The sequence below is a fragment of the Carassius auratus genome, chromosome 9 (assembly GCF_003368295.1).
Source record: "Carassius auratus strain Wakin chromosome 9, ASM336829v1, whole genome shotgun sequence".
In the NCBI taxonomy this organism is placed as follows: Eukaryota; Metazoa; Chordata; class Actinopteri; order Cypriniformes; family Cyprinidae; genus Carassius; species Carassius auratus.
The window spans coordinates 4,699,518-4,727,017 of NC_039251.1; the positions used below are offsets into that span (position 1 = coordinate 4,699,518).

General features: G+C 39.8%; 2 protein-coding genes across 8 annotated transcripts in view; both read right to left on the reverse strand.

Annotated features, from left to right (window-relative positions):
- Positions 1 to 27,500, reverse strand: part of LOC113109177 (NACHT, LRR and PYD domains-containing protein 3-like) — a 1,077,877-nt gene that overhangs the window by 788,325 nt on the left and 262,052 nt on the right. The gene's annotated exons all lie outside the window — the stretch shown is intronic.
- Positions 16,688 to 27,500, reverse strand: part of rab3gap1 (RAB3 GTPase activating protein subunit 1) — a 48,593-nt gene continuing 37,780 nt past the window's right edge. The window contains exons 24-25 of one of the 2 annotated variants that reach the window (XM_026272819.1): positions 25,210 to 25,230; positions 16,688 to 17,393 (exon numbers count right to left, since the gene is read on the reverse strand). In XM_026272819.1, the coding sequence (XP_026128604.1) occupies positions 17,163 to 17,393; positions 25,210 to 25,230 (252 nt within the window). In that variant the 3' untranslated portion in view covers positions 16,688 to 17,162. The remainder of the gene's footprint in view (positions 17,394 to 25,209; positions 25,231 to 27,500) is intronic. The other variant, XM_026272820.1, reaches the window with a different exon arrangement.

The following is a 27,500-nucleotide window of genomic DNA, read 5'->3' on the forward strand; positions in this document are numbered from 1 at the left end:
GAGCTGGTGAACATCCACACGGATAATCAATCATATTCAGTACATGGACACCAGGGAACAAGTGTGTGGAATCACTTTCTAATAAATACAGCCTCGGTGAGCAGAAGAAACCCCTTTCAGAAACAAATAAAACATTTAATTATTCCAAACTTTTAAATGGTGGTTTATAGTGTCCCAATATGAGTTTTAACATTTGGAAATATTTAGCCTAATATTTGTAATGGCAGCTTGATGAGCTGAGCTTTCATCTGTTTATGTGTGTGTGTGTGTGTGTGTGTGTGTGAGTGTTTTCTCCTGACTCTATCTGGTGTAGAGTACGGTCATTATTCTCCAGGATTGTTAGGTGTGATGATCTGCTCTCGTTGGATCGGCTGCTGAAACTTTTGGACGCTGAGATGCAGTTAAACTTTCCCTAACCCAAGACTGCGGAGGGGTTATTCTGTACATGTAGTACAATCTCAACACCTACACAGCGAACGCAACAGCCACTAAAATACTGCGCCATCTGTGTCTCCATCGAAGCGTGGGCACCAACACAAACTAACACACAACACGCCGCTCAATATAGAAGCAGCTGACGCCAGCGACGGTGGGATGGAGAGGTCAGAACAACCTCCGAGAGCCAGCGAATGTGAGACGGCAGACGCGGTCAGTCTGTTTCTCTGCAGAAGCTGTTTTGTCTCAATCTTCAGGTGTTTTGTGTGAGGAACAGACACACATCTGAGTCATTGTCCAATGAACAACTTCAGCTGTAGACTACCGTCAGTTAAAACATTCACCTGATAAATAAATAAAAGAAAACAAGGGTCTTACTCTTATAGATGGATGTTTTATACTGATTTAGAATCTGTTTATTTAGAAACACTAACACTCAAAACTTTTGAATAATTAAGATTTTTAAGTCTCTGCTTAATTGATCACAATAAAAATGTTTATTACAATTTTGAATAGCTGTTGAATATCTATTAAAAATCTAATTGATTGCTGTGATCACAGCCGAATTTTCAGCATCACTACTCCATCCTGTTATTTTTCAGAAAATCTTTTGAATGATAGTATTACATTTTTCTTAAAAATATGAAACAGCACAACTGTTTACACAAGAATAGACTGCATAAAAAAGATCCTTTTTTTTTTAGCTTTATCCTATAAATCCAAGTCATTATAAGTCATTTGGCCGCAGTATTTGATGTCAGTGCTTTGGTAAAAACTGGACTTTAATCACATCTGACAGCCCAGAGGAGGAAGCTTGTGTTTCTGCTGACCGCAGCGGCCGCAGGACAAGAGCATGATGGGAAACACACACACAAACCATTGACAGCCAGTCTACGATATCTGGGTATTTCTGCGCTGCGTACTAGCATACATCTCTTGTTATTTCTGGCATATGCTAATATGCAGGTTCGAGTGTGTGAATGGTTTACTGAAACACTGACTTACTCAGTTTGTTCAAAACCACTGAATGATTCAGAAATCTGAGGTGATGTTACAGAGTAAACCCGTCCATACTCTACATATTCTGTCTTACGTGTGTAACTTAGTAATAACTTGAACATACAGTAACATTTATTTATTTACGTATTAATTAATTGGTTGATTGATCCATTTATTATACACCATTGTATAAAGTATAAAATAGCAGTCTTAAAGGATGATAAATGAGCGTCCGGCTCAAGTCTGCCCCGGTAGACTAGGGTTAGGGTTAGGGTTAGGGTTAGGGTCTGTCCTAGTCGTCGTCTGCAGGGTTTGGGTGTAAACTAGCTGTCTGTGCTGTTAGTCTCTCGTCCTCGGGTGGATCTGGCTGTCTGTCATTGGTGTGTGTCTGTGTTTCATTCATGTTCCCATCATGCTCTTGTCCTGCGGCCGCTACTAGTTCATTAACAGCTAGTGTCATGTCTGGACACAAACCTGAACAGATTCAGATGTCTGATCTGTATAAACCACCAGCTAACGAGCTGCAGCATCTGCACTAATTAACACAATCGCCCTCGTCTCTGACAGTACAGAGTACAGAACTGTTTGTTACAATAATAAACTGTTTGTTACAATAATAAAGCAAGAAAGTTCTTCAGTTACAGTAGGCATGATGACAGCACTGCCTGAGCAAATAAAGACACTGCTGATGCTGCAGAGTCTAGGATTGGATCATTAATGCTGTGATTAATAGGTTTTTGGCATGTGCAAATATCTAAACATTATTAAATCAGAATACAATTAATGGAGAAGCAAAATGGCCTAAAATGTTAAGTCTTTAAAGTCTTGAAAATGAAGTAAGTTTGTGACTAAAGTAATAATAAATACCTGCCAAAAGGTCAGAGAAATAATTGTGTTTTCATCTAATCAAACCAATGGACACCAATGGAAAATATAATTTTTAGTTTGAAGAGATAAAACTAATTTTTTAATGGCACCCCCCACCAAACCCACAGAAACTGAATATTAAAGCCATTGTTTCTAGTATCTTGATTTAAGAATGTTTAGATATTTGTACAAAAATGCCTTTTTTGATGGATTTTTGGTCCAACAGGTGTCAGTCACAGTTATACAGCACTTCATTCAATACTGATTGATTCAAAGCAGCTTCATGGTAATAAACAGGAAAAAAACAGTGTAATGTTGCAAAATTCATCAGATAGAAAATTGATTTAATTTCAGCTGTAAAGCAGCTCTAAAGAAGACAAAAGAGTCATCATTCAGATCAATTCTGATTCAGTCTTGTTCTCATCTATCAGTGCAGTTCAATCAATAATATACACACTATCAATTGTCTTTTAAACCAAAAAGATAAAGGTGTGCAATTTTTTGTCCAGGCAGCATAGATTATAAAACACTTGCAGAAACCAATGTAGAAGCACATCAATCAAACACAAAGACAAGAGAACACAAGATCTGAACATTACTGTGAGTGATCTGAGGACTCATTCATGTCTAGAGCTCAAACTCAACTTCAAGACGCGCTGGAGTTTAACGCTGTTCGGGTTTGTTCTAGTACTAGAAACTAGAAAACTTTTGCTGAAAATATTTTGCTGAATATCAACTACATCCAGGTAATTGTTCCAATTCTGCTCCATTTTTAATGCATCACATATGATGTCTAATACTAGAATCAACGCTTGGTGTGGATCGTCTGAGCAGATGAAGTCTCAGCTAATCGTCAGTCTGTCGGATGCACCAGTAATGAAGCAAAATAATGCGTTCATTCTCCACCGTGAAGCTCAGAGGCATTCATTATTGATGCATATGTGGCTCTCCAGCAAACACAGCAGAAAACTTTCATTATGTTCCAGTAGTTCAGACCCGGAGCTCGTGTTACAAACCCAACCGCAGATATTGGACATTTCTGACATCGAGGGTTGACTTAATGACCAGGAGACGGACATATAGGAAGACACAATGGCATGATGTGCGTTAATGAATAGCACAGCGTTCCGGTTCTGCTGATGCCACACGTCTCTCATGCGCCCGGCGGCTCTTATCAACGTGAGATGCTGACAGGATCCATCCCTCCATCCCAAAAAACCTCCTGCCAGAGAAATGGCTGTGTCGCAGCACCTGCCTCTTTGTCTATTCACGCTGTCCTCCTCCCTCAGCGCCGCACATCTCCAGCAGAACGGAGCCGCTCAACTCGGAGTGAAACTTTCTGAGATGGATTCACAGCACAATTACCACCAGATACAGAAGGCCCCGATGCGCTCACGGCAAACTTCTCCTCACTCTTCCATTAGAGGTAAAAAGAAGCTGCAAATGAGCTGTTTACTGTTAGCAAACATCTCAATGAATATGTCAATATGTGCTGTGCGCTTTCCTCTCAAAATAAGCACACAACAACATGAGCACGGTGAGAAAACAGCAGTTAAGAAAGCATCATAGCATTTTGATGGTTGTTGTAGTTGTGTTATGTTTATTTGTATAGCACTTGACATTAATAAACATGATAAATAGTGTCAGTGTAGCTTTTAATTAGAATTACACCTCAAGTTTCTCCTGTAAAGCAGCTCTCCAGTGTGTTCATGTTTTGAACTGACCTCCAGTGATGTGTGTTTTAGAAATACCTCTTCATGAAGCTTTTGAATCATTTGTGAATCATTTGTTTCAGTCCTGTGATTCTGAGAGTGTATCAAACTGCAAGAGTCACATGATTTCAGTAAAAAAGGCTTCATTAATTATCTTTTGAAATGTTAGAAAATCTCATTGATTTGCATTGGGGCACTGAAACCATCCATCAGTGTTTACGTGGTGTTTATCTGATCTGATGAATTCTCTTAAATGTAAATGTTTAAAGTCATAGTGGTATAATAAAAAAGGAAAAGTTGTATTAGTCTCATACTGGCCTAATTAACCAAGCCTTTATTAAAACAAACAAAACGAGCTCTTTCAAGTGCCTTGTAAAAATGAATCATTTAGCAAAGCAAATGATTCAGTTAATTAAAAGCTTAAAAAATCGCTCATGTTTTTACTGGTGTCTGACCTCGACGGAGTGGAAGCTTGTTTCTGCCGCAAGATAAAACTCCTCACAAGTCAGACTTTTTCATCATAATTGCACGTTTATATCCAGCATTTCTCAGTTTGTGTGTCACAAGTATGTTTCTGCTACTTTTTTATTTATTTTATTCTGTGGCAGAAACAATCTTCCATAACAGGCTGAACAGAAGAAATGATCCAGAGATAGTTTCAGATCGAAGAAGGCGGAGCCCCAGAGCCACACCCACTGCTTACATCAGCAGCATGGACCAATGGTAGTTCAGGAGTGTTTAACAGCCAGAGTGTTTCAAACTTGAGAATGAACTTTGTTTTTTGCCAGTTTTTAAATTAAATGATGTGATACCAGTTTTTCATTCTTTGATTTCAATTTGTGTCAAATAAGCTCTATTGAGCTTCATGTGAACCTGAAACGCCTTCAATAGATACTAATATGTACACTTTAACTACTAATATGTACATCTAGAGATGAATAAGGTACAAACATGCGCTTTCCAGCTTCTGAACCATCTGTGATCGTGTTATGTGATATATCTGATGAGTGACTCTTCCACAAACACATGACTGTTCAAAAGCAGGTCACCTTCCTCTACAAGACACCTTCTGAGTGTGAGCCCTCAATAGACAAGGTCTTATCTGCAGCTCCAGCACAAGAGATGGAGCGCTGCCCTGCGTCCCGGATTACTCTAATCCAACACTCGTTCTCCATGCTGCACTCCTCTTCTCTGGCACCGGTGCCTTTCAGAAGGGATCCATTCCCGTCCCTAATGAGATTATGAGAGAAGGGATTGTTGTTGGAGGGGTCTGTGGTCCTAACACCTGTCATTCACATCGATCTGGTACTCGCTACATCTCAGAGGGCCGAGGCTCGCTGGATAACATCGATCAGCCATTTGTATGCATGGGAACGTGCGCAGGCTGTTCTTTTAGCGAGGGTAAAATTGGTTTTGGACGTGTGTGGGTGTTGCTGTGTCATTAGGGGCTCGCTGCTGACTCTCCTGCCCACTCGCTGAGATCTCGTCCTGTGAAGAATGGCATAATCCTCCTGGGCCCCGTCAAAAATGGATGGGTGGTGGGTGGATGGAGTAGTGAAATCTGTGGAGGAGGATGTAGAGACGTGCGGCTCGATGCGCAGCAGAACTTTGGGCCATCAAAGTGTTTGGTGATGGGTGCAGGAGGAGCAGGAGAGCAGCGATGGGACCAATATAGAAAACACACACGTTAGCGTGAACAATCGTGAGCAACAACACAGAGAGTGACTGGAAACGCATAAAAGATGATATTCAGTGAGGTTATGGATTCACAGCGCTGGCCAAAATGAGTAGAGCACTAGTATTGTCAGCTGCTAAAAATGGCTTTAAGTCAGTTATTTCTATCTTCTGCTGTAGCGTGTCAGGAGGAAATATCAGTTTACTTTTCCAAACATATGCCTTTTCCAAATGATGCCTTATTTGCTTATTTAAAATATTACATTCCAGAAAACTTCTAACTTTTTCAGTCTGTTCACGTAAGGTATTTTGCCTTAAATTGATAAACTCCTACAGATCACATTATTTGCTGTATTAAGACTCAATGTGGTAATTAACTCATTTAAAATGTTAATTTTACTCCTGTTGTTGTGAGAAGCCTTTAGTGTGACGTCTGTCCGGCTGGAAAACAGTCTAGTCAAGTATTAAACATGGCTATAAATACATTGATGCTGAGAAACCTCACAGAGCAGTTTGTGTCTCTCTTCATCCCCGGTCACGGTACACACCGGTCCTCCGTGTGTCTTTCACACAGCGTCATCAGAGGTCTTTCAGATGGACCTTCATCCTTTCATGTGCCTCTTTTCATCTTCCTCGCGCTCTTTGAAGAACGAACCTCCTGCTTTCACGAGCAACTTGAAAATAACATAAACATGCAAACCATCGGACCGCCTTTCATGTGTTTGCTGTTGCTCCATCTCCACTTCACAATATATAAATATTAATAATATATGAAACATTCAAAATATAAAATATATACTGAAGTATATACTTTATATGATTTGCTTTCGCACCAATCGCACCAAAACGTGTGTCCAAGATTCCTCTTCCACAACACTGGACGAGGAACAACTGGCCAGGTTAGGACTAAAGTAGGTGTGCTAATGAGGGACAGACAGGTGAGGAGAGTCTACTAATGAGAACACAGCTGATACTGACTAACACAAACAAACACAGGGAAACAGAAGACCAGGCTAGGAAAACACAACTGAAGTCCATGAAAACTGAGGCCCTGTCCACACACACACACACACACACAAACACACACACACACACACACACACACAGCACCAGTCTCTGAAACTGAACGGTTTTGAAAACACCTGCCGAGGGGAAGATTTTCAGGAAGTGTTATCGTGTAGACAGTGAAACCGTAAGAGTGACGTCAAAGCCAGCGCTGTTAACTCCGCCTCCTGGAGACTTTCAGGCTTCTGATTGGCCAACACCTTATGGTTGAGATTATATCGCCACCTGTTGGTTTGGCATGCTCTTGACTGTGCGTTTGAGCTCTCATGTGGATGGAGATTTTTTAGAAATGGAAGGAAAAACTCAGTTTATAAAAATGCCTGTGTACGTGTGGACATATATAGAAGGCTTGATGTCCTCTTTCCAAGCTCTGATGTTCACAGGTCTATATCTGAAACCGGCGTGAAGTTTGGAAGAGGTCACAGAGGTCAGCACTGGACATCGGTCGAGATACGACTCATGGGTACTGACCCTCTCAATATGCTCTCGTCAGTATGTGCAGACAGTTACACTCCAATCACAAGTGTGAAACGCTCCTCAATATTCAGCAGTTTGCAGAAGCTGTGGAGCTGGATCAGCGGTCTTCATCTGACCGGGAGGAGCGAAATCACACACTGTTTGCTTTTCCAGCCTGAGAGAGGAGAGAGATGTGAAGGACGAGATGAACACACTTCCACCGCTGACTTTAACACTTCGTGTAGATCGGAGGAGGCTGGAGAGCCACAGAGATGAACCGAATCTGAAATAACAGGCAGAGCTGGGTAAAACTATAATTACATGTCATCTGGATCATGTAATCGGATACTCTACTTTTTTATTGATCACAAGATTACATACTATTTACACAATAGCAATAATTTCTTCATGATTTATTGATTCTCCCCAATTCCTCTTTTTCATCTTTTAATGTTGTTTTCTAAAATAGCCTGCACTCAGAAAATCACATTCACACAAAGACAAATCATTTCAGGTTATGTTTCATCAGCTACTGAACACGAACACATCCAGTGTTATTGTGATTATCATGTATTTCTGTCCATTAGAAGGCTTTTGTCTTCCAGACACAGAAACATTCATCAATTCACATCTTCTTTCACCTAAAATATATTTAAAGTACCTCCTCAGACTTCATTTTAAAAAAATCCATTTTAAATCGCAAATTGTAATTTTAACCAGTAAAAAGGTGATTTGATTATTTCCCCTGATCACAGGTGTACGTGCTCAGAATTCAGTACAATATCTGGCCACAATGAAAACATCTTCTCACAGTATTTTTGAGAAAATGCTTCCGTGTGCTTAATAATGCTTTTAATATTGTGTGTAATAAAAACAATAGTCTTTGACATCAGAATTATACAGCATTGTTGTTTCAAATATATTTTACTTAAAACATTCCTCACTAATGCTTATTCAATTCAGTTTCGTGAAGATATTTAGTTAATCTCCTACTGTAAATATATAAAAACTTAATTTTTGATTAGTAATATGCATTGCTAAGAACTTCATCTGAACAACTTTAAAGATGATTTTCTCAATATTTAGATGTGTTTGCTCCCTCAGATTCCAGATTTTCAAATTGTTGTATCTCAGACAAATATCGTCCTCCGAACAAACCACACATCACTGGAGAGATGATTTATTAAAAAAAACATGAAAGAAACAGCCTGTTCTGCTCTCCCCTCAGAAACATTTAGGAGAAATTAATAAGACAACTGGCTCAGAACGAGGAAACGTGTGAGGGCCGACACGCAGGTGACGAGCGCTGGATCTGACACTCGTGTGAACTACAGAAGCGGCCCATGCTGAAGCACACACACACACACACACACACACACACACACACACACACACCTCGCTCCCCGCGATCTGCTGCTTTGTGCTGCGAGAAGATAAACGATTCAGAGCTGTGCTGCGTGGGATGTTTCCCCAGGAAGCAGGAAACAATGCCAAGACGCTGCTGAAGGGTGGAGGAGTGAGGAGTGAGGCGTAGGAGGCACGGATGCTGCATGTGTGGGGTGGGACACGGGAAGACTCGGAGAAAGACATGATTTAATGGGATATGGTCTCCCAGTGGTTTAGAGGGTCGTGCAGAAACACCACCGTGCCATTTAGCTGCAGAGCTCCCTACAGACATCTTCTAGAAATCAATGACTGGCAAAGCGGCTAAATGAATGAATGCTACGGTACAGGGCATGATGGGACGGTGCACTGGTGACCCAGGCCTGACCCCGGCCAGCAATCGTTCCCGCTCGCAAGCCCTCACGCTCCCTGTGCTTCCCAGAGAAATCCCAGATAATTGCTGGCTCTCGCTTCTAAAGCAGGATCGATATCAGCGGCGGTGTCCGAGTCGAACGCCCACCGGGTCACGGCACCAACATTTACACCGGAGTAAACCTCTCCAGGCGTCCTCATCTCCAGCGCAGGACTGAGTCCTCCAGAACAAGATTTCTTCAAGATCACACGAAACGATCAAACCTCACATACCTGGCCAGATGATTCACACTTAAAAATACAGCTTACAGAAGGGATGCACGGATGCCATCGAAACGCCATTTTTGGCTCCTTTTAATGATGATATTAACCCTTGTGTTGTATTCCTGTCACTACTGTAAATGCATTTAATGTTATTGCATTGGACTAAAGCTTACTGACTTTGCTCACATACATTTTGATAAATGTTGTACTTTTTTGGTGAGGCCTATGATCAATCAGCTCCAAATAGTAATGCAAAACCTGTGCTAACTGAAAGAAAACAAGATGATAAAAAGATCAAATCCAAGATTTGGTGATATTATAGTAGGGCTGAACGATATATCGTTATCGTATCTATATCTAGATATGAACTTTCAAGATATTAATATCGAAAAAAGCAACGATATAGAAGATATAGATTTCCCCTTTCCGCGCTCGCGCTGCATACAACTCTGGAAGTCACAACAAACATCCGCTAAAGCCAGCGCGCGCACACCGGGGACGTGGGGGGGGGGGGCGTTTCCATGGTGACGCGTCATTGCTTGTCACGTGACACACTGCAGCAGCAACAGCGCTGAATGAATGATGATCTGCTTTTATATCATTTTTCCTTTTTTATTCAGAATATTCACAAATGTGTTAGTTATGGCATGAAATATCTGATATTCCGATTGTCAAATACATGCAAGTGGAAGTCGAATTATAATGGAAAGGATTATTATTACCTCTTCAATAGACATCAGTGTGTATTTTATGAACTCTAAATGTATTGTTTTTTAGTCCTTATGTGAATTTATTTGTTTGAAATCTAAAATAAACAGTATGTGGTTGAAAACACTGAAAAGTTCGTCTGGCGCGAATGATTTCAATGTAAAGACGTGTTTACGCGTGTCTGAAGGTCTCGCGGCGCAGTAGACGAGTTATGAGTTATGAAAGGACCATTGCAAGCTGAGAGCGACCGGCTTTTGTGGTGGAAATTGGCAGTAATACCCCCACCTTGCGCAGCTGTACATCAGTGCGGTCAGAGCGCGTCTTCTCAACAGCTGGACATATAGTGAATAAAAAACGCTCTGCTCTGGACCCCAAAAATGTTGATCAACTTGGGTTCCTGTCCAATGAATTTGTAATGGCCTTATTTTGCGCCTTTTTGCGCATTACAATATGTCTATCTAGTGTCGGTTACGTTCAATAAAAAACACACATGGCCTGTTCTCAAGTACATTTAAAGTTTCATTTTTTAACAGTTTTTTTTTAAATGGATTGAATCATTATTAAAAATAATCTTGGAGATTTTTGAATTGCCTAAATCATAAATGCAGCCTGCAGTGATGTTGTTCTTGTGTTATGGCAGCCGTCCCCTCTGCAGATATATTTTTTGGAGAATGTTGCACTCCTGTTGCCGTTTGTTATTCTGCACGAAACGTCATGCCAATAAATAAGAAATATTGCTGACTTGTGTTTCCAGCGCTCTCTTTACGTTCGTCCGTTATTTGACGTTGAAAAAGGAAACCTTTTTTTTCTTAGACATGGAAAATCGATTTTACAATCGATTCAATGAACACTTATGTCTTAAAAATCGAAAATGATTTTTTCACAAAAGCGACAGCACTAGCTCTGAGCACGCCCCCCCCCCCCCCCCAGCCCCCCTGTTCCATCGTCTATACACAGTCTATACACACTGTACAGAGACAGCGGATAAATTAGAAAGAAAGAAACGAGTGCGGGAGATAATGCGGCCGGTGGCAGGGCAGAATCTGACTTGGTGCCAAAACATAAATCATCTTACATAATTTGGAAGTATTTTGGATTCAGAAAAGACGATGTAAACCAGAGTGACGTGTTGTGCAGGTCGTGCTTATTAGCAAAAGAACACGTATTCATATCGTATCGATATCGAGATATCTGGCATGAAAATCGAGATATGAAATTTTGTCCATATCGTTCAGCCCTATATTATAGCATAATGAGCGACTTACAAGTGTTTTTAACTAAAGGGTTTTGAGTAACCTGAAGATCCAGTGCATGAAGCAGCTTCAGTGTTTCAGTGGATGAAGAAGGATCTTCAGTGAGTCCTGGATGACTGGAGAACACTGGGTCGAGTGAGGACACACTTCTGAACAGGTGAAGAGAGCACACAGATCATGTTTCTGTTACTTGACTCTCTGTGAAATGACCCTCACAGCCTAAAAATACCAGCGTTGCACTGAACAGAGGCTTCATGGTTTCCATCGAGGGTCTATTAGCGCTCGTCATCACCGATCGGCCCACGCTGGCTCTTAAATCTGCTCCAGAGAAAGGTCTTGAGGACGGCAGAACATCAGTAAGCTGTGCTGTCACGGGACGGATGCTCTGTGTGTGTAATGGGGATATAAGCAGCACGCAGCGATCGGCTTGAGATGCTGAAGCTGAACCACCTACACAGAGATATCTGCTGCTATTCAGCCGTCATGAGCCTGACACTAATCTGCACACAAACACAAGGCCTGTGCCAATCATTTAAGATCCAAAGGCCTCACCGTCTTAAAATTAGCTCTAAAGCCTAATGTTGTTCAAACAATGGCTCATCAGTGTTAGACGTTGGGTCTGAGGTTCTGGGCTTTGAGCACAGCTTCGGCTGAGGAAGACTCTTCAGGAGATCTCGACGCAGAAGCTTATGCAACCTCTTGTGTGTGGGAGTCTGTATTTGAGACACAAAACTAGATTTAGATAATCTCATATAGCACTTCCCACACACAGAATCCATCTTTCTGTGTCCAGCGCTGACCCAACACTGCAAACACATCTCCTGATCCAGCTTTAAACGAAGCGTCATCATTCACTCCTGCTCCACAACACTGTCTGACCGGCTCTTGTGTTTCTCCAGAGCTGAACATCCGTACATTAAGATACTTTAACTTGAAAGAAAAATCATTTATATACATTTAAGAAGAAAAATTGCATAACTCTTGTTTTGAGGGGGAAAAAAATGATGTTAGTGTGATTATAATGAAATATTTTTTTCATTGTTTGACGTTACTTTCTTTAGTGAAACCCAAAAGGAGATGTTTTGAATAATTTTAAGAATCAAACACCTTTGTTCCCCATTGACTTTCAAATGAAAAACTAAATATTGTCTTTATATTTTTCAGTCATAACGACGACAGAATGATGATTTCTAGACGAACCATTGCTTTAATGTTGACTGCACTGAGTTACAGCCCTGAATCAAACATGAGCGCTGGGGAACGTCACTGTTCTTCACTACAGTACAGAGAAAAACCCCAAACACACAGCTAACAGAAATCAGTCAACATGTGAAGTCTATTCAGTCAGAAAGGAATGTAATTCACAGCTGTACACACATCAGAAGTGCAGTATCTGGCTGGTTAGAGTAAGTCCTACATCACTTCACACCACACGAGCGTCTGGTGCTGTTAACACGTTCTGATCAGGACTTATTCCACAGCACCATGTGTTACCTGCGTCTTTAACACACTTCACACTGTTACAGCACATCCCGTGCTTCTCTCGGTCTCCTGACACCGTCACGTCTACTGCAGGTCACACTAAACACTTTCATCACGGCAGGATTTCATTCAGTGTGTGTATTAACCTGCTGAATCTCACACGGGATGAAGACGATTAAACAGTAGTAAATAACACTATATATATAGTGCAGTCAATCGATTAAAATAATTAATTCATCACATATTCTTTCTGAAATTAATCACAATTAATCCCACCTAACATTAGTTTTAAATATACTTTAAATCCTCCAGCAGTTTCTTCAGTTTCCAGCATCTTCTGTGTTTCTGAACTCTTTCCATCAGTGACTGTACTCTGAGCTCACTCCAGAGACTCAAACACAACTATTACTGAAGATTCACACTCACTGATGCTCCTGAAGATGAAACCATGCTTTAAGAGATAGGAGTGAAAACTTTTGAACAAGGTGATGATGTGGAAATTCTTCTTATTTTTGTTTAATGATCATATAGATCTATTCGTTTACTGGACTTCAAAAGCTACATAAATACGTTTCCCAGATTACAAAATATGTTCAATTTACCTTGGTCTTCAAATTTCAAGAGTTCTCTTAAAGCATGGTTTTATCTTCAGGAGCATCAGTGAGTGTGTGAATCTTCAGTAATAGTTGTGTTTGAGTCCCTCAGTTGTCTTCAGTGTGAAAAGATGGATCTCAGAATCACACAGTCACTGCTGGAAAGACGTTTCCCTGTGGAGCTGCTTCTGAATATTGTCCAAATGATCCACTAATAACATGCCTAAACTCAGTCCAGATCAAAAAGAAACCAAACCTGTGCTAACTGAAAGAGAACACGAGGGTCACATCTAATATTTGGTGATAATACAGCATCATGAGAGATTCACAAGCAGTGTTTAAAGAGCTGGTTATTTCTGAGCAGGAAGATGAAATACTGCACTTGTTCTGCTTTAACAGAGAGACTGAGATCTTCACGAGAAGAAACTAATCACGTTTCAATCTTATCCTGAAGACCAAGTGCTTTATTTTACATTTGATCTCTCAACTTTAGTTTTTGATCTTTGTTTCTACTCACAGTTTATTTATTTTCAATCATTTATTTCAACAAGTTTCTTTGTTTACATTTTTATTTATTTTCCTTATAATACAGGTTTTTATAGTATTCTGCTGTGCTCAAGTCTCTTTTATACAGTGTTTTTAACCACACAGACCTGGTATTGAGAAGTGGGACACTTTGATGAATCATTCAGATAAAGTTTTTTAGTCACATGACCCACTAAGAATGACTACAGTATTGACCAAAGTAATGGTGATTCTGAGTTCGTCCTGAAGGAGCAGCTCCAGACTCAGATGATGATGTCATCCCTCCTGTAAGATCACGTGTGTCACTCTGTGTGACGTGGATCTAATAACATCATCTGTGCGGTCAGTAAACACCACGCTGTTGATCTTCTCTCGCTGAACGATCAGAGCCACGGTTCTTTCAGTCTTTCCTCTGAGATCATGTGTCTCGACCTGAAGCTAGCGTCTGTAGTGTGCAATACTCTGAGGAAAGTAGAGCACAAAACTTTCTGAACAATGGGTTTGCTCATATTTGTTCTCTCCGCTCTAAAGTTATTGTACCGTCTCAGGCTTGTTTGCGAGGCTTTTAAACTGGAACAGAAGCTGAAGTTCTGAACACCTTTTGTTGTCGCCGTCTCGATTTTAAGCGACGCCTCAACTTTGTGTTTTCTGTGTTTGATTTTGGGCAAGGTTTGGCCCTCGGAAAGGGAATTGAAAATAACAAGGCGTGCATCCTCCACAGACGTGTGAAAATCTGTCCGCGTGCATGTGTGTGTCCCGCCCACGCGCTCGAGACGCCGACACAGAAGAGCGGGAGACAGAGAGGAAGTGATGAGCGTCGTCATGGCAACAGCCTCATCTCATCTCGGCGCGAGCCCAGTCTGAGCGATGGAAGAAGAGCTGCAGAACACAAGGTCACGGGTTCGAGTCCCGCAGAGCTGAGAAAAACATGCAGAAACACTCACAATAATATGGACTAAGATGTGTTTGAATTGCATGTTAAATTGACATTCATATAGATCATACAGTTTCCACGACAACTAATGAAGCTAATCCATATCTGTGACCCCTCGAGCACAAAACCAGTCAAATATTATACATAACTGAGATGTGTGCATCTTCTGAAGCTGAATAAACCATCTCTCCAGTGATGTCTGGTGTGTGAGGAGAAGACAATATTTGTCTGAGATACAACTATTATAAATCTGGAATCTGAGGGAGCAAAGAAATCTAAACATTGAGAAAATCATCTTTAAAGTTGTTCAGATGAAGCTCTTAGCGATGTATATTACTAATCAAACATTAAGTTCTGATATATTTACGGTAGGAGATGAACTAAATATCTTCATGAACATGATCTTATCTTAATATCCTAATGATTTTTGTGATAAAAGAGAAATGTATAGTTGTGACTCACACAGTGTATTGTTGTGTATTTCTCCAAATATCCGTCTGTGTTTCTGATGCTGCTTCTGTGCTGCGGGACACATTTCTCAGTCATACACAAATGAAACTAATGAAATATTTAAATGTTTTATTTTTGTAATGTTTTTTAGAGTCAGTTATTTTAATTAATCAGGCTAAACTAAATGAAGATGAGAAATGTTGCCTTGGCAAGCAGCTGAACTAAATACTTATTTCAGTCTATTTCAAGTAACAACAAAACATGGCTCAGTTTATGAAGTATTTTTAACTATTTTGTTTAATTTAAATCATATTTTCAGAGTGCATGCTTTTAGATTGATTAAATGTGTTTAGTTAAAAAGTATGAACATGGTTAAAATATGAGTAACTGTGGAACAAGCAATATTAAAGAGTTAAAATACATGAGATGAATAGAAATTGAATTTATGGATGAGAAATATAAAAATAATAATAAGCTGGTTATTGATTATTTAAAACATGTTCATTATTATTTATTTATCAGTACTAGAACAGAAATCTGACCTGTATACTGACAGACACGCATCACATTAAGATCATGTTAACACTGTCATCAACATGGACTTCATGTGTCATTCAAATGCATGAATCCTTTCTATTTTTTGACTGCACTATTTTGAATATTTTCATTGATTCATCGGTCTCTGTGGGTAACTAAAGTGCTGTAGACTCTAGTGTTAATAACTATGAAAACACCTGACACTATAACAGGACAGAAGATAGTGTTTGACAGTAAAGCAGCAGGTAGAGTTCAGTGCATCTGTCCTCTGCTCGAGTCCAGCGTGACTAACTGTGTTCAGGAGCATCTGTCACTACACAGGTCTTCTGCGGGACTGGAGCCCATGACCTGTGTGCTGTACACATATAGATGAAGATCTGAGGCTGGAAGACCTCGTTATCCTCCAGGTTCAGAGTCTGATCAGGAGCAGAAGCTTCTCAAACTGACGTCAGGTCGTTTAACCCTTTATGCAAAGCACCGCGAGCAGCACAAAGCACTGATGAGCCAATGATCAAGAACCAGAACAAGGACAATAACACGTGTGGCTGGAGAGCTAATAATGATCAGACGTTTATTTTCATCTAGTCTGGATGGGACATTCTTACATTGACTTGACATTTAGACCCGGGTCAGCTGCATGAGAGGATTATTAACAGCACTTCATCCAACACATGATCAGACGGAGACTAACTGAGCCTCCAGCACAAGCACAACTGAGAGAACAGCCACCTGGTGTGTGTGTGTGTGTGTGTGTGTGTGTGAGAGAACAGCAGAGACATAGAACATCTGATCGAGAAACACTGGATACATGAGGCTGAACATCCACCTGGACTCTACTCTACTGCTGCTGCTACGAGCGTGTGTGAGCGAGTGTGTGTGTGTGTGTGAGCGAGTGTGTTAGTGTTTGTGTGTGTGTGAGCGTGTGTGTGTGTGAGCGAGTGTGTGTGTGAGAGAGTGTGTGTGAGCGTGTGTGTGTGTGTGTGTGTGTGAGCGAGTGTGTTAGTGTTTGTGTATGTGTGTGTGTGAGCATGTGTGTGTGTGAGCGAGTGTGTGTGTGAGCGAGTGTGAGTGTGTGTGAGTTAGTGTGTGTGTGAGCTGTGGTGATGTTTCCTAAGGCAAAGCGTTGTCTCTCATCAAGCACACAGTAGGGAACAGATATTATTAGCACAGATATAAACCCACTTCTGAGCTGATGAGGGCCGATCCAGAAACCATCGCCCGTGATTACATGTGAAGCGTTTTAACAGGACATTCTACAACACTTAGCGTGACTTAATGCATCGAGAGAGTAAACACATGATTAATAAATCATACTATACACGCACAATCAGGATATAATGTGATAAGTGCTGTGCTCTTATCAGGAACAGCAGTAGTGTTGTATAATGGGCTCTCGTCTGTGTATAGTGTGAAGTATTAATGAGGTGTTCTCCGGCGCTCGTGGATCGATCTCTCAGAAGAAGCAGGTGTCGGAGGAGAAGGCTCCGGCGAGTCTGAACTCGTCTCTGGTCAGCACACAGAAGAGCCGCTGCGGCAGGGCTTTAGAGTACGGCGCGGGCCGCGGAACACAGGTGCGCAGGAGAACCTCCCGTCCAGCAGGGGGCGGGAAATCTGGAACCGCTTTCCTGTCGTCCGTCCCTCCAGAATGAGCCGCTTCATCCTCCATCGGCGCCAGCAGAGCGGCCTGAACACAAGACACAGCAGATCTCACATCAGTCTCAGGAACACCTCTCTGTTTCCCCACACACGGACACTCATCACAAAGCTGTGGGTTCAGATCTCAGACACTGAGCTATAGAACATGTTCTGGATTCACACTGCTTGTGTTCACTCACACTATGAGGTCGTGCTGTGAAACAAACACCTGAATAAAGTCTTTCAGACCGGATCGATCTGCTTCAGTGATACCAGCTCAAACCTGGGAGTATCTGTGAAGAGCATCAACAGTTTCTATTTATAATGTTTTGCAACACTGTAGCCAATCACTGACAAGTTTGCTGAGCGGTGAACACAACAGCCAATCAGAATCCACCCTGCACGCTCATGAAGCCTGTAACTATAAATACTCCAAATCAGGGCTTGAAAACGAAAAAAAAAAATTCAGTCGGTTCACTCCGATATTATTACCGTTCCGAAACCGGTTCGGGAAGAAGAAATACCGGTTAATAACATTATTTTTTTTAAACTATTATTTGCCTATAATTTGCCTAATAATAATAATTTAATAATTATAATAAAGTATAGCGTTTTCCTTACTCAAAAAAGGAAAAAATAGAAATCTAACGCTTACAGTTTACAGCTTGCACCAGATTTTGTCCAAATGTAAGCTAGGCCTACTTTAAAAAAAAAAAAAAAACAATTATGAACACTTTAAAAGTATTTTTAAGATATTTAAAAATGTTTGCTGCATTGTTAAAAAAACACTTGTATAAGATTGCGTTTTGAGAGTAAAAATAAATAAATAAAACGGCGACGTAAATCGTGGCTCACATAGCATTTTATTAGCCCTATTAATTTCTGAAATAATGAAGGCTAAAATGCCTGTAGTCTAAAGCAAAATGTTTAAAAACGTTATAAAAACAGTTATTAATTTCTCTTCAAATCAAATCCTCTAAAGTTTAGGCTATAAAAACCTCAATCTAAAAACAAATGAATGTAAGCTGAAGCTGTAGCTACCTCTCTCATTCAGCACGAATCCAAATGTTTCCATGTTCCCGAGTATCTGGATGCTAAAATGTTGTTTAATATAAAGAATATAGAATAATAGTAAATGTATAATAAGTAACGCTGTATATGCGTCCCACAGTCGACTCCAAATTCCATTCAATCATTATTTTGAGGTTAATAGCAAATGAAAACTGTTCAGCTTCTGGGGAATTGGTGAAGCTCCGCTGGCTATTTCAGTTCCCCTAAACTAAATGGGTTTCTCACACAAAATCAAAGTTTCCGTATTCGAGATGTATTTGAATAACAAATGATTATAAAAAATAGCCTAATGTTTGTAAACATTTTGTGTCTGCATTAAAAAAAAAAAATCTCTAAAAAACGTATATACAAGGTTCTCTTTCTCTCTCTCTAGGCTATATATATATATATATATATATAGGCTATAGCCTATATTAACCATGCAGGAAAACCTTTTTAAATATTTTGATAATTTACTATTATTACTGATTATTAATCGGTCAAAATCAGCTGATGTGAGTTTGCTGCACTCAGAAACCGGTGACTCAGCAGAGCTTGTAGCTACGAGCTTTTGTCATCGTTAAATCTTTCTCGGACGTTTATGTCGAAATAGTTTAGCGCATCTATCTGTGCATGATGATGTCATGACTCTGGCGAGCGGAGCTTCTCAGAGTTAGGAATAATCAAAGGAGAGCTGCGGTAGAGCTGAAGATCTTTAGGTTCGGGCTTAATTTCTAGCATCTTACGCGGGCTCGGGCCGGGCTCGGGCTTGCGCTCCGGTTTGTGAGGTAAACGAGCGGTCATGTGATGTGTTTCGATTAGCGCGAGAAAGATGCGAAAATGAATGCTGAGCAGGTGTAACGGAGGCTTGCCTCTGGTGATTATGTTTTGGTTGCACCAGCAGACACCAGCAACTAAAGCAAACTCTGAGGTGTGGAAAAGTTTTAACCATGTTTATAATGAGAATAATGAGTGAATAATGACGCACCATCATGACGCAGGCGCAGGAGCGCGCTGAAGACATCTACAGTGGATTCATTAATTTTCCTCCACAAAAACATGTAGACCGAGCCTAATCTCTGTGAGTAAAGGTTTTTCAAACGATAACTAAATATTCATTGAGTCTTAAATGCATAATGTTGACAGAGTATTTACGCTAATGTTGGAATTATTCTTTTATTAAATGAAGCAAATCCGGCGGAGCCTTTATCTTAATTTCGTTATTGCCAAATACCCATCTTAATTTAAAATTTATCTAAATTTAATTATTTTTTAAATGACTCGTTTTTATTGGTGCGTTGGTCTATTTATAGGTTAAATGAGCCTATGTCTAGAATGCTGAGATGTTACGATGTTACAGAGGATTTATTTTATTTCTTTATTCCAACTTACAAGTGGTCTAGTCTACGTTAGTTATGAGTAAATTATGTTAAAACATGAATAAATTGCTCATTGTTGGCAAAAGGCAAAAGAGCTGTGTGCGTGCGCACATTTGAATAATGTCGGGCTGTAAACGGGTTCGGGCTTTAAAAAAGCTGTCAATCAAAATGTACTTCGGGCTCGGGCCGAAACCTGTCGGGCTCGGGTCCTGTCGGGCCTAACTTTTAAGGCCCGATTACAGCTCTAAGCTGCGGTCCTCGGTTGGGCAGGAAAAGGTTAAGCATGCTGGCGCTTGAGTGTAGAGACCTGCGCGGGAAGGATTTTTCTGTCCCGCTCCCGCAAGATTTTACCCCGCTCCCGCAAAAATATATGTTATTTTCTCCCGCTCCCGCCCGCAAAATCCCGCAGGTAAGTTTCTTTTTTTTTAATGCATTGCATATTCTGCCTGCTACTCTGTTATTTTTTCAGTTATCCCCTGTTGAATATAAATGTAAAAGTTTTATTTGCGTTTAATTAAATGGATGAAAGGAACGAACATGGAACTTAGAACATAGAATACAGTAAAAAAAAATAAGAAATGTAAATAAAAAATATACCTATTAGGCTATAGTATAGCCTAAATGAATTATATAATAATAATAAACCTGGATTTATTTCATGTTCAAATGAAATTATCCTATAGCTACTGCTTAAGAATGCCTTCTTTTCTTCAAACATTAAACGAAAAAAATAAATTTTCCTCAATAACAAAATAGACCAATTAAATATTTAGCAAAATAAATAAATAATTGAAAATAAACGGAATATATATATATATATATATATATATATATATATATATATATATATATATATATATATATATATATATATATTAGTGCTGCAACGACTCGTCGATTATGTCGACTACAAAAATACGTCTACGTGCGTGAAATGCGTGGACGCGTCACACTGTTTGTTTACATCTCGCGTAATGGCATACAGGGAATGGAGAAAGTTGCATTCTATCACAAAAACAGAGACCACTGTTATCAAAAGTATGGGAATACTTTAAACAGAGGCCAAATAAAATGGCCTTTTGTTCCCTTTGCAAAACCGACATGGTGAACCACGGCAGCACAACTGCGATGCGCGAGCACCTCAGAGGAACACATCTTGGCGCTCTCCGGTGTTACGGTTTAACTGGTTACCGTGTGATCTGGTGACCAACTTCCTGGTTCAGGTCTGATATTCTTGCGCTTGCGGCATTCTGAAAAATTGAGATGTTTTTAACTCGATGCGGTGCGCACGCGCCTGGAAAAAACGAGCGTGTCGCGACCGCGTCGCTTCCATTATGAGCGCGCTTATTGCGCGCCTACATTGGAAATAGCGAACTTGAGCGCGCAATAGACGTGATATGTGAACGGCCCCTTAAAAGACAGCGCGCCGCGAGACAACAGCCACAAACCACGGAGCCACCCTGAATCAGCTCCAGATCTCTGGGAACCATACTAAACCATAGCAGAACCCTGACTACATTTTATGGTTTGTGATGCTAAAGAACATTTCATGACGTCTCAGACAACTGTAAATTATGGCTACTGTGGTTTAATTATAAACGCTATCATAAGCTCATATTTACCATAGTAAAATAATTTTCTTTGCCTCTTTATTATTTTATACTGTAAAAACTTCAACCTCATAGGTTGAAAATGAATAAAGGTTGAAATATTATATTAGAAGTTGTACTTATATTTTTTTGTAAAGTTATCCAAAGGATTTATTAACTAATTAAAAAAAGAACATTAGATTTATTATTTATTGGAATAAAAATAATCGTTAGATTAGTCGACAGAAAAAAATAATCGTTAGTTGCAGCTCTAATATATATATATATATATTGTAGACTATGACTACTAATGTAGTCCGTGCAGGAATAGCATGTTGTTCATTGATGAGGGCTTCAGATTAATCCGTCTCTGCGCTCTTATGCGACCGGGATCACTGAAAGCCCTCTCCAATGATGCGCTGGGAGCTGGAGATGCACATGGCGTGTTACTTTGCTTCATCTCGGAAACTCTTGATATCGCCTTTTCCACCACTGGATCTCTCGCCAGGCATGTACTGGCCATCGGGACTACCGGGAGATTCCCGGTGGGCCGCGGTCTGGTTGGGCCGGTGCGTTATGTATTTTGTTTTTAAATCATTATTTATCGCAAATATATTCGTAAGTATATTTTTGTACAGTCCAATTCCGGCCTTACGTGTCTCTCTCATGAAGCCGCAAGATGTTTTTTTTTTTACGTTAGTCACAATAATTTATTTAAAACATTACAAAAAGCAGTATAAAGAACAGATAAAACGACGCGTGCGCATGATGCTGATGCGAGCTGCGAGACGTGACGTGTTCACTGCTCATTGGCCAATCAGAATCAAGTTCTAGCCTTGAAAAGCAGCTGTTTTACAACTGCGACGAAATTCAATATGTTAAATAATAAAATATCTAAGCGTAATGGAGGGGCCGAACGTTGAGAGAGAGAAAACGACAAGCACGTGAGACAGATGCCACCAAATGTGTCCAGATAAATAAATTATTTGCTGGAAGGCAAAAGACTTCAGTGAAGACGTCCTCAGGGCGGGACTTGACTGCTGAGGTGAGACAGAAATGTAATGATACACGTAGGCTACTGCATTGTTTTGTTTCAAAAAGTTAGGATATTCCAGCTGTAATATGCCACCACTCACTGATCTATATAAACTGCATTTAAAATTATCAGCTCTCAAGTTCTGTCTATTTTATTACAAAATTCAGACAATACCGTTTTGGCGTCAGAGAATGTGACGTGACAGATCGCTTTAGCGCCTCAGTTCAAGTAAACCGATCATCTGTTACTTTCTGTTTAAAGATACAGTACACCTTACAGAAATTTATATATGCCTCAGAAATAATATCGATCAGTAATCAGTCAAAACAGCAGGAGAACAATTATTTCACAGAATGTTACATTTACCTCAAGAAAGCCCTTTAAAGACCGTAGCAGGTTAGTTGAGATTGAAAAATAGCCATAAGAAAGGAGTATTTTGCTAAATATGTGCACTACAGAACATATTTAATATATTTTCACCTAAAGTATTTTACATTTGATTATGCAATATCTGTACCTGAAAACGGTGCTATTTATGATAATTTTTTAACATTTTTATTACTGACTGTTCACTTGTCTTCATTAATGTTTGAACTTAATAGTTAGTGTTTATTGTGGTATTGAAATTAGAATTGTGAAATGAGATTGCAGCTTATTTACAAAGAGAACAATAGCAATTTTATTTTTATCTTTGTTTATGTATTTATTTTTGGCAGGGCAAGAAAAGTTCTGAACCCTAGCATTGAGCTCTGAATTAGAATAAAGTGACCTGACATTCAGCCAAGTATGGTGACCCACACTGAGACTTTGTGCTCTGCATTTAACCCATCCGAAGTGCACACACACAGAGCAGTGAACACACACACACACACTGTGAACACACACCCGGAGAAGTGGGCCATTTATGCTGCGGCTTTTTAAAGGCCTTTGATTATGTTATGAAAAATTTTAAATAAATCACTACACAACGTTCTTTGTCTTAATTACTCTTTTATTTTATTGTAGATCAGTGGTCTTTGTAAATAATGCTTACTATAGTTCAGTGGTCTTAATACTAGCCTACTATAAGCAGCCAACAGGTCAGGGTCAGAGGTAATTTGTGTGAATTAATATAAAAAAAAAAGTGTTATGTTGCAGCACATGAAATATATTTACAGCAGAAATTGTGTACCCTAAGCATTAATATTTCTATTAGAATAATAAGAAGCACATAAATTAAGACCTTTAGATATTTAAAATAAAGCCTGATAAAATAATTTACATTTTCTTTGTTTATTATTTTAATAGTTTTTTCTTGGTTTTGATAGTAATACATTCTAATCAGTAATTTTACATCCAGATTAATGTATGTATAGACATGTAGTGTGCGTGTGTGTGTGTGCGCGCGCGCATGTTTACATGCATGGTGGGCCGGTCTGGATGAAGTCCAGGGCTGATTTTTTGTCCCAGTCCAGCCCTGTCTCTCGCTATTTCGGAATGGAATTACACGTCGCTGTCCATGGTTTCACCAGCATCCTCTCATTCCGCAAAGTCTATTTTATTTTATTTTAGTCTATTATGAATAAAGGTTTATCTGTTTTTAGTAATTTTATTTTGCTAAAAGTCCCGCAAATAACTTTATGTTCCCGCCCCCCACACAATAATATCCCGCGTCCGCATTCACCAATCAAATATTGTCCCGCGCCGCACTCGGTTGCGCTGGGTCCCGCGGTACTCCCAGGTCTCTACTTGAGTGTCGAATGCCCCAACGCCTGGAAAAAATAGGCCCTTTTTGCGCTGCGTCATCAGGCCTAATTTGGTCTTAATCCGGTCCTGAAGGCGGTGCATTGAGACTTGACTGAGTGCACAGCTGAGCGACATTTCACTCACTGCTTCAGTCACATGTGCGTGTGCTGTTCTGCTGGAATTCTGATTGGTTGACAGCAAATTTCAAATATTAAACGGAACGATAAAATAACGTTATTAACCGGTTTATGTCCATTTAAATTTTTCAATTCTGTTTGAACTAAAAACCGTTTTGTTTTTGTTCCTGTCAAAATATCGTTCGTTTCCGGTTTTCGTTTTCGTTCCTTGAAGCGGTTCAGATCCCTGCTCTAAATAAGAGATCAATAGCACAGAACAGACAGATTTAATGATTATAACCGGACTAATAACTCAGTTGTGAGTTTGAGCTGAACTCTTTATAAATGAGTGTCTTTGCTCAGTTTCTGTAACACATTCCGATTTTGGATAAAATTGTATTTTTCTAGCTATACAGCAGAGACCTCAAGGTTTCAGAAGTGACAACTGTATTAAAGCACAGGACTGAAATATTGTTATAATCATCACAAAAACATCCTGATGTGTCAAAACTGATCCACAAGTGCAACAAAACTGATTCTGTTACAGCTAATGAGTTTCTTTGTTATTTTATTACTAATTTTTCATTGATAGTTTTAATGCAGTATTTACTAAACGGAACAATATTTGAAGGATATATACTAATGTAAAAAAATATATATATTTGAATTATTAATAGCATTAGTAATTTACACATTTTTATTTTCAAATAGTAAAAAATAAAAATAAAAAGTTACACCAGTGTTTTCTTTGGTGTCAGATTGTTACAGAGAACAGTGAACACTGCTAGAGAGGAGCTCATGATTCTGAGCCCAAACCCAGTCTGAACTACAGCAGAACAAGACGTCCATCAGGAGACCTGCGCACATCACCGGTCAGAGATCACATGATCTACACACATCACATCACATCCAGACCTCATCCTCACTGAGGCACAGCATTACAGTGTCAGTGTCAGATGTTGGACTTTACCTCGTCGCTGGAGTCGACCAACTTGACGAGAGACAGACAAGCGGTGTTAGGAGAGAACAAAGAAACAAAAAATGAAGAAAACAAGAAAATACAAATAAGAGCATCTGTAAGTGTTCAGTCCGTGCACATGCATTAGATCGAGCCGCGAGGAGTGAATCTCACAAACACATCGCAGAAAAATGAAGCCTATTTTTAACTTCAAGATTTTTTGTAGCAATATTTTAATGACAATCAAGCACATTTTACATAACGACTACAATCTGGAGGGCTGAGTGTTGTGTCTGATGAAGTGTGCATCACTGATTGTGTTCTTCTCCTGGTTATTACTGTGAAACTGCTCTGAAGGGATCTGTGCTGGATACAGCGCTTTAGACACAAGTCTGACTGGAGTTCATATTGTATATTTATATATTACACTATGACTACCATCTTTAACACATGCTTTTTAAAAAAAGAGTTGGGGAGGAAATGTGCTTAATTATCATGACAATAAATGCTACAATAACACTATAACGTCTGCATATTTTCTCTTTTGGTTTTGGGTTGAAATCCAAGTGTGAGATTCATCCCTAAAGAAGTGAGAGAAAATATCTCTTCAGTAGAATGTTGCTTCTGAAGGTTAAAAAAAGCAATCAGTTACAGAAGCAGAAAAGTATTATTTGATGAATCTGATTGGTCAGGGATACAGTCACGCTTTGGATGTGTCCGGGTCACGGCACCACTTGATCTGTTCATCACATACACACCGAAAACATCCAAAACATGATCAATCAGAGCGAATACGAGCAAGAGATCAATGCATGCACATTCCCTCGAACCCATGCGAACCCATGTCTCTCTCTCTCTCTCTTTTCTCTTTCTTCCAGGAAATATCACCTCATTTCAATCCCTGATTTCACATGCTTTACATAGAGATGCTTGGGATAATTATTGCCTTTCTATTTGCAGCCTGGCAACACACAGGCTATAATTTAGTCCTCTCACACACACACACACACACACACACGCAGATGGTAATTGAGGGAGAGTCTCAGCAATCAAACAGGTCTCACTTAAAACAAACTTGTGAACAAACATGCTTCATGAGCGTCTGGAGCTCAGCTGGAGCAGCGCAGCGCTGATATTTCATCACTCATTTCACATTTTTAGCCCTGTTTAACTGTAAATAGCTGAGAATTACAATTTACACTGGGGCCATTGAGCACAAGTGCATCCTGGGAAAGATGGTGATACACACAGAACAGACTAATACTAGCTAACGGTAAATTAATGAGGTTTCAGGTGACTTTGGGTCAATCCTATGGAAGGTACATTATTACACCTCAAAACCTAAAGAGAAAAATTAAGCATTGAATTTATCTTAAATGAAATCCTGTGATTTCCAGATCAGATTTCTCAGTGAAATCAATCAGTGTGACCTGGGAAGTTCCCTGTGAGACTGACCAGTTAATAGTTAACTAAACCCTAACTAACCCACGAGAGGCGTTCATCAAACGCACGGTTTAAATCAAGCAAATCTCTTTTTAAATGAATCACTCTCCGGCGTGTTTAATTACCTCCGTGTCACATTAAATCTCTAACTGAAACTAAGACATCTGCTGCATTTCATTAATTCAGCTAATTATGACAGAGCAAGAAGAGCTGGATCTCAGATATGAAGCGTTCCTGCAGTGAACACAACTCGTCCTCTTCACCAGGAGAAAATACAGGATTACGATCAGACTAGGGCTGTTGATTTAACGTTCATCTGGTGTAATTCTGGAAAAGCGAACATCTGATTATAAATGATTAAGGCCATTAATGTAGCCACATAATTCAAAATACAAGGCAAAAAATGACCCTTTTATTTATATCTTATGATATAGTTCACCAATATCACACCGGCAACAGTGCTGCTTTTCCCCAATCTCTGCACCACTGATTCATACAGTTCAATACACATGAAGTTCATATTATTTTAGACACAATGTGTGTTTTGTTTAATTTTGCTAATTAAAAAGGTACCAGTCAAACCCCCAGCAGAACTGTAGAGCTCTGATCAACTCATTGATTCGTTACTGAAAGAATCTACGGTGCTGAGCGAATCGAGTCAACTTCCAGCTGTCACACACAGACATTTGTTTCAGAATTAATCAGCCCTTTACATTAATCAAGTGTGTGTGTGTGTGTGTGAGAGAGTGTGAGAGTGAGTGTGTGTGTGAGAGTGTGTGTGAGAGAGTGTGAGTGAGTGTGTGTGTGAGAGAGTGTGAGAGTGAGTGTGTGTGTGAGAGTGTGTGTGAGAGAGTGTGAGT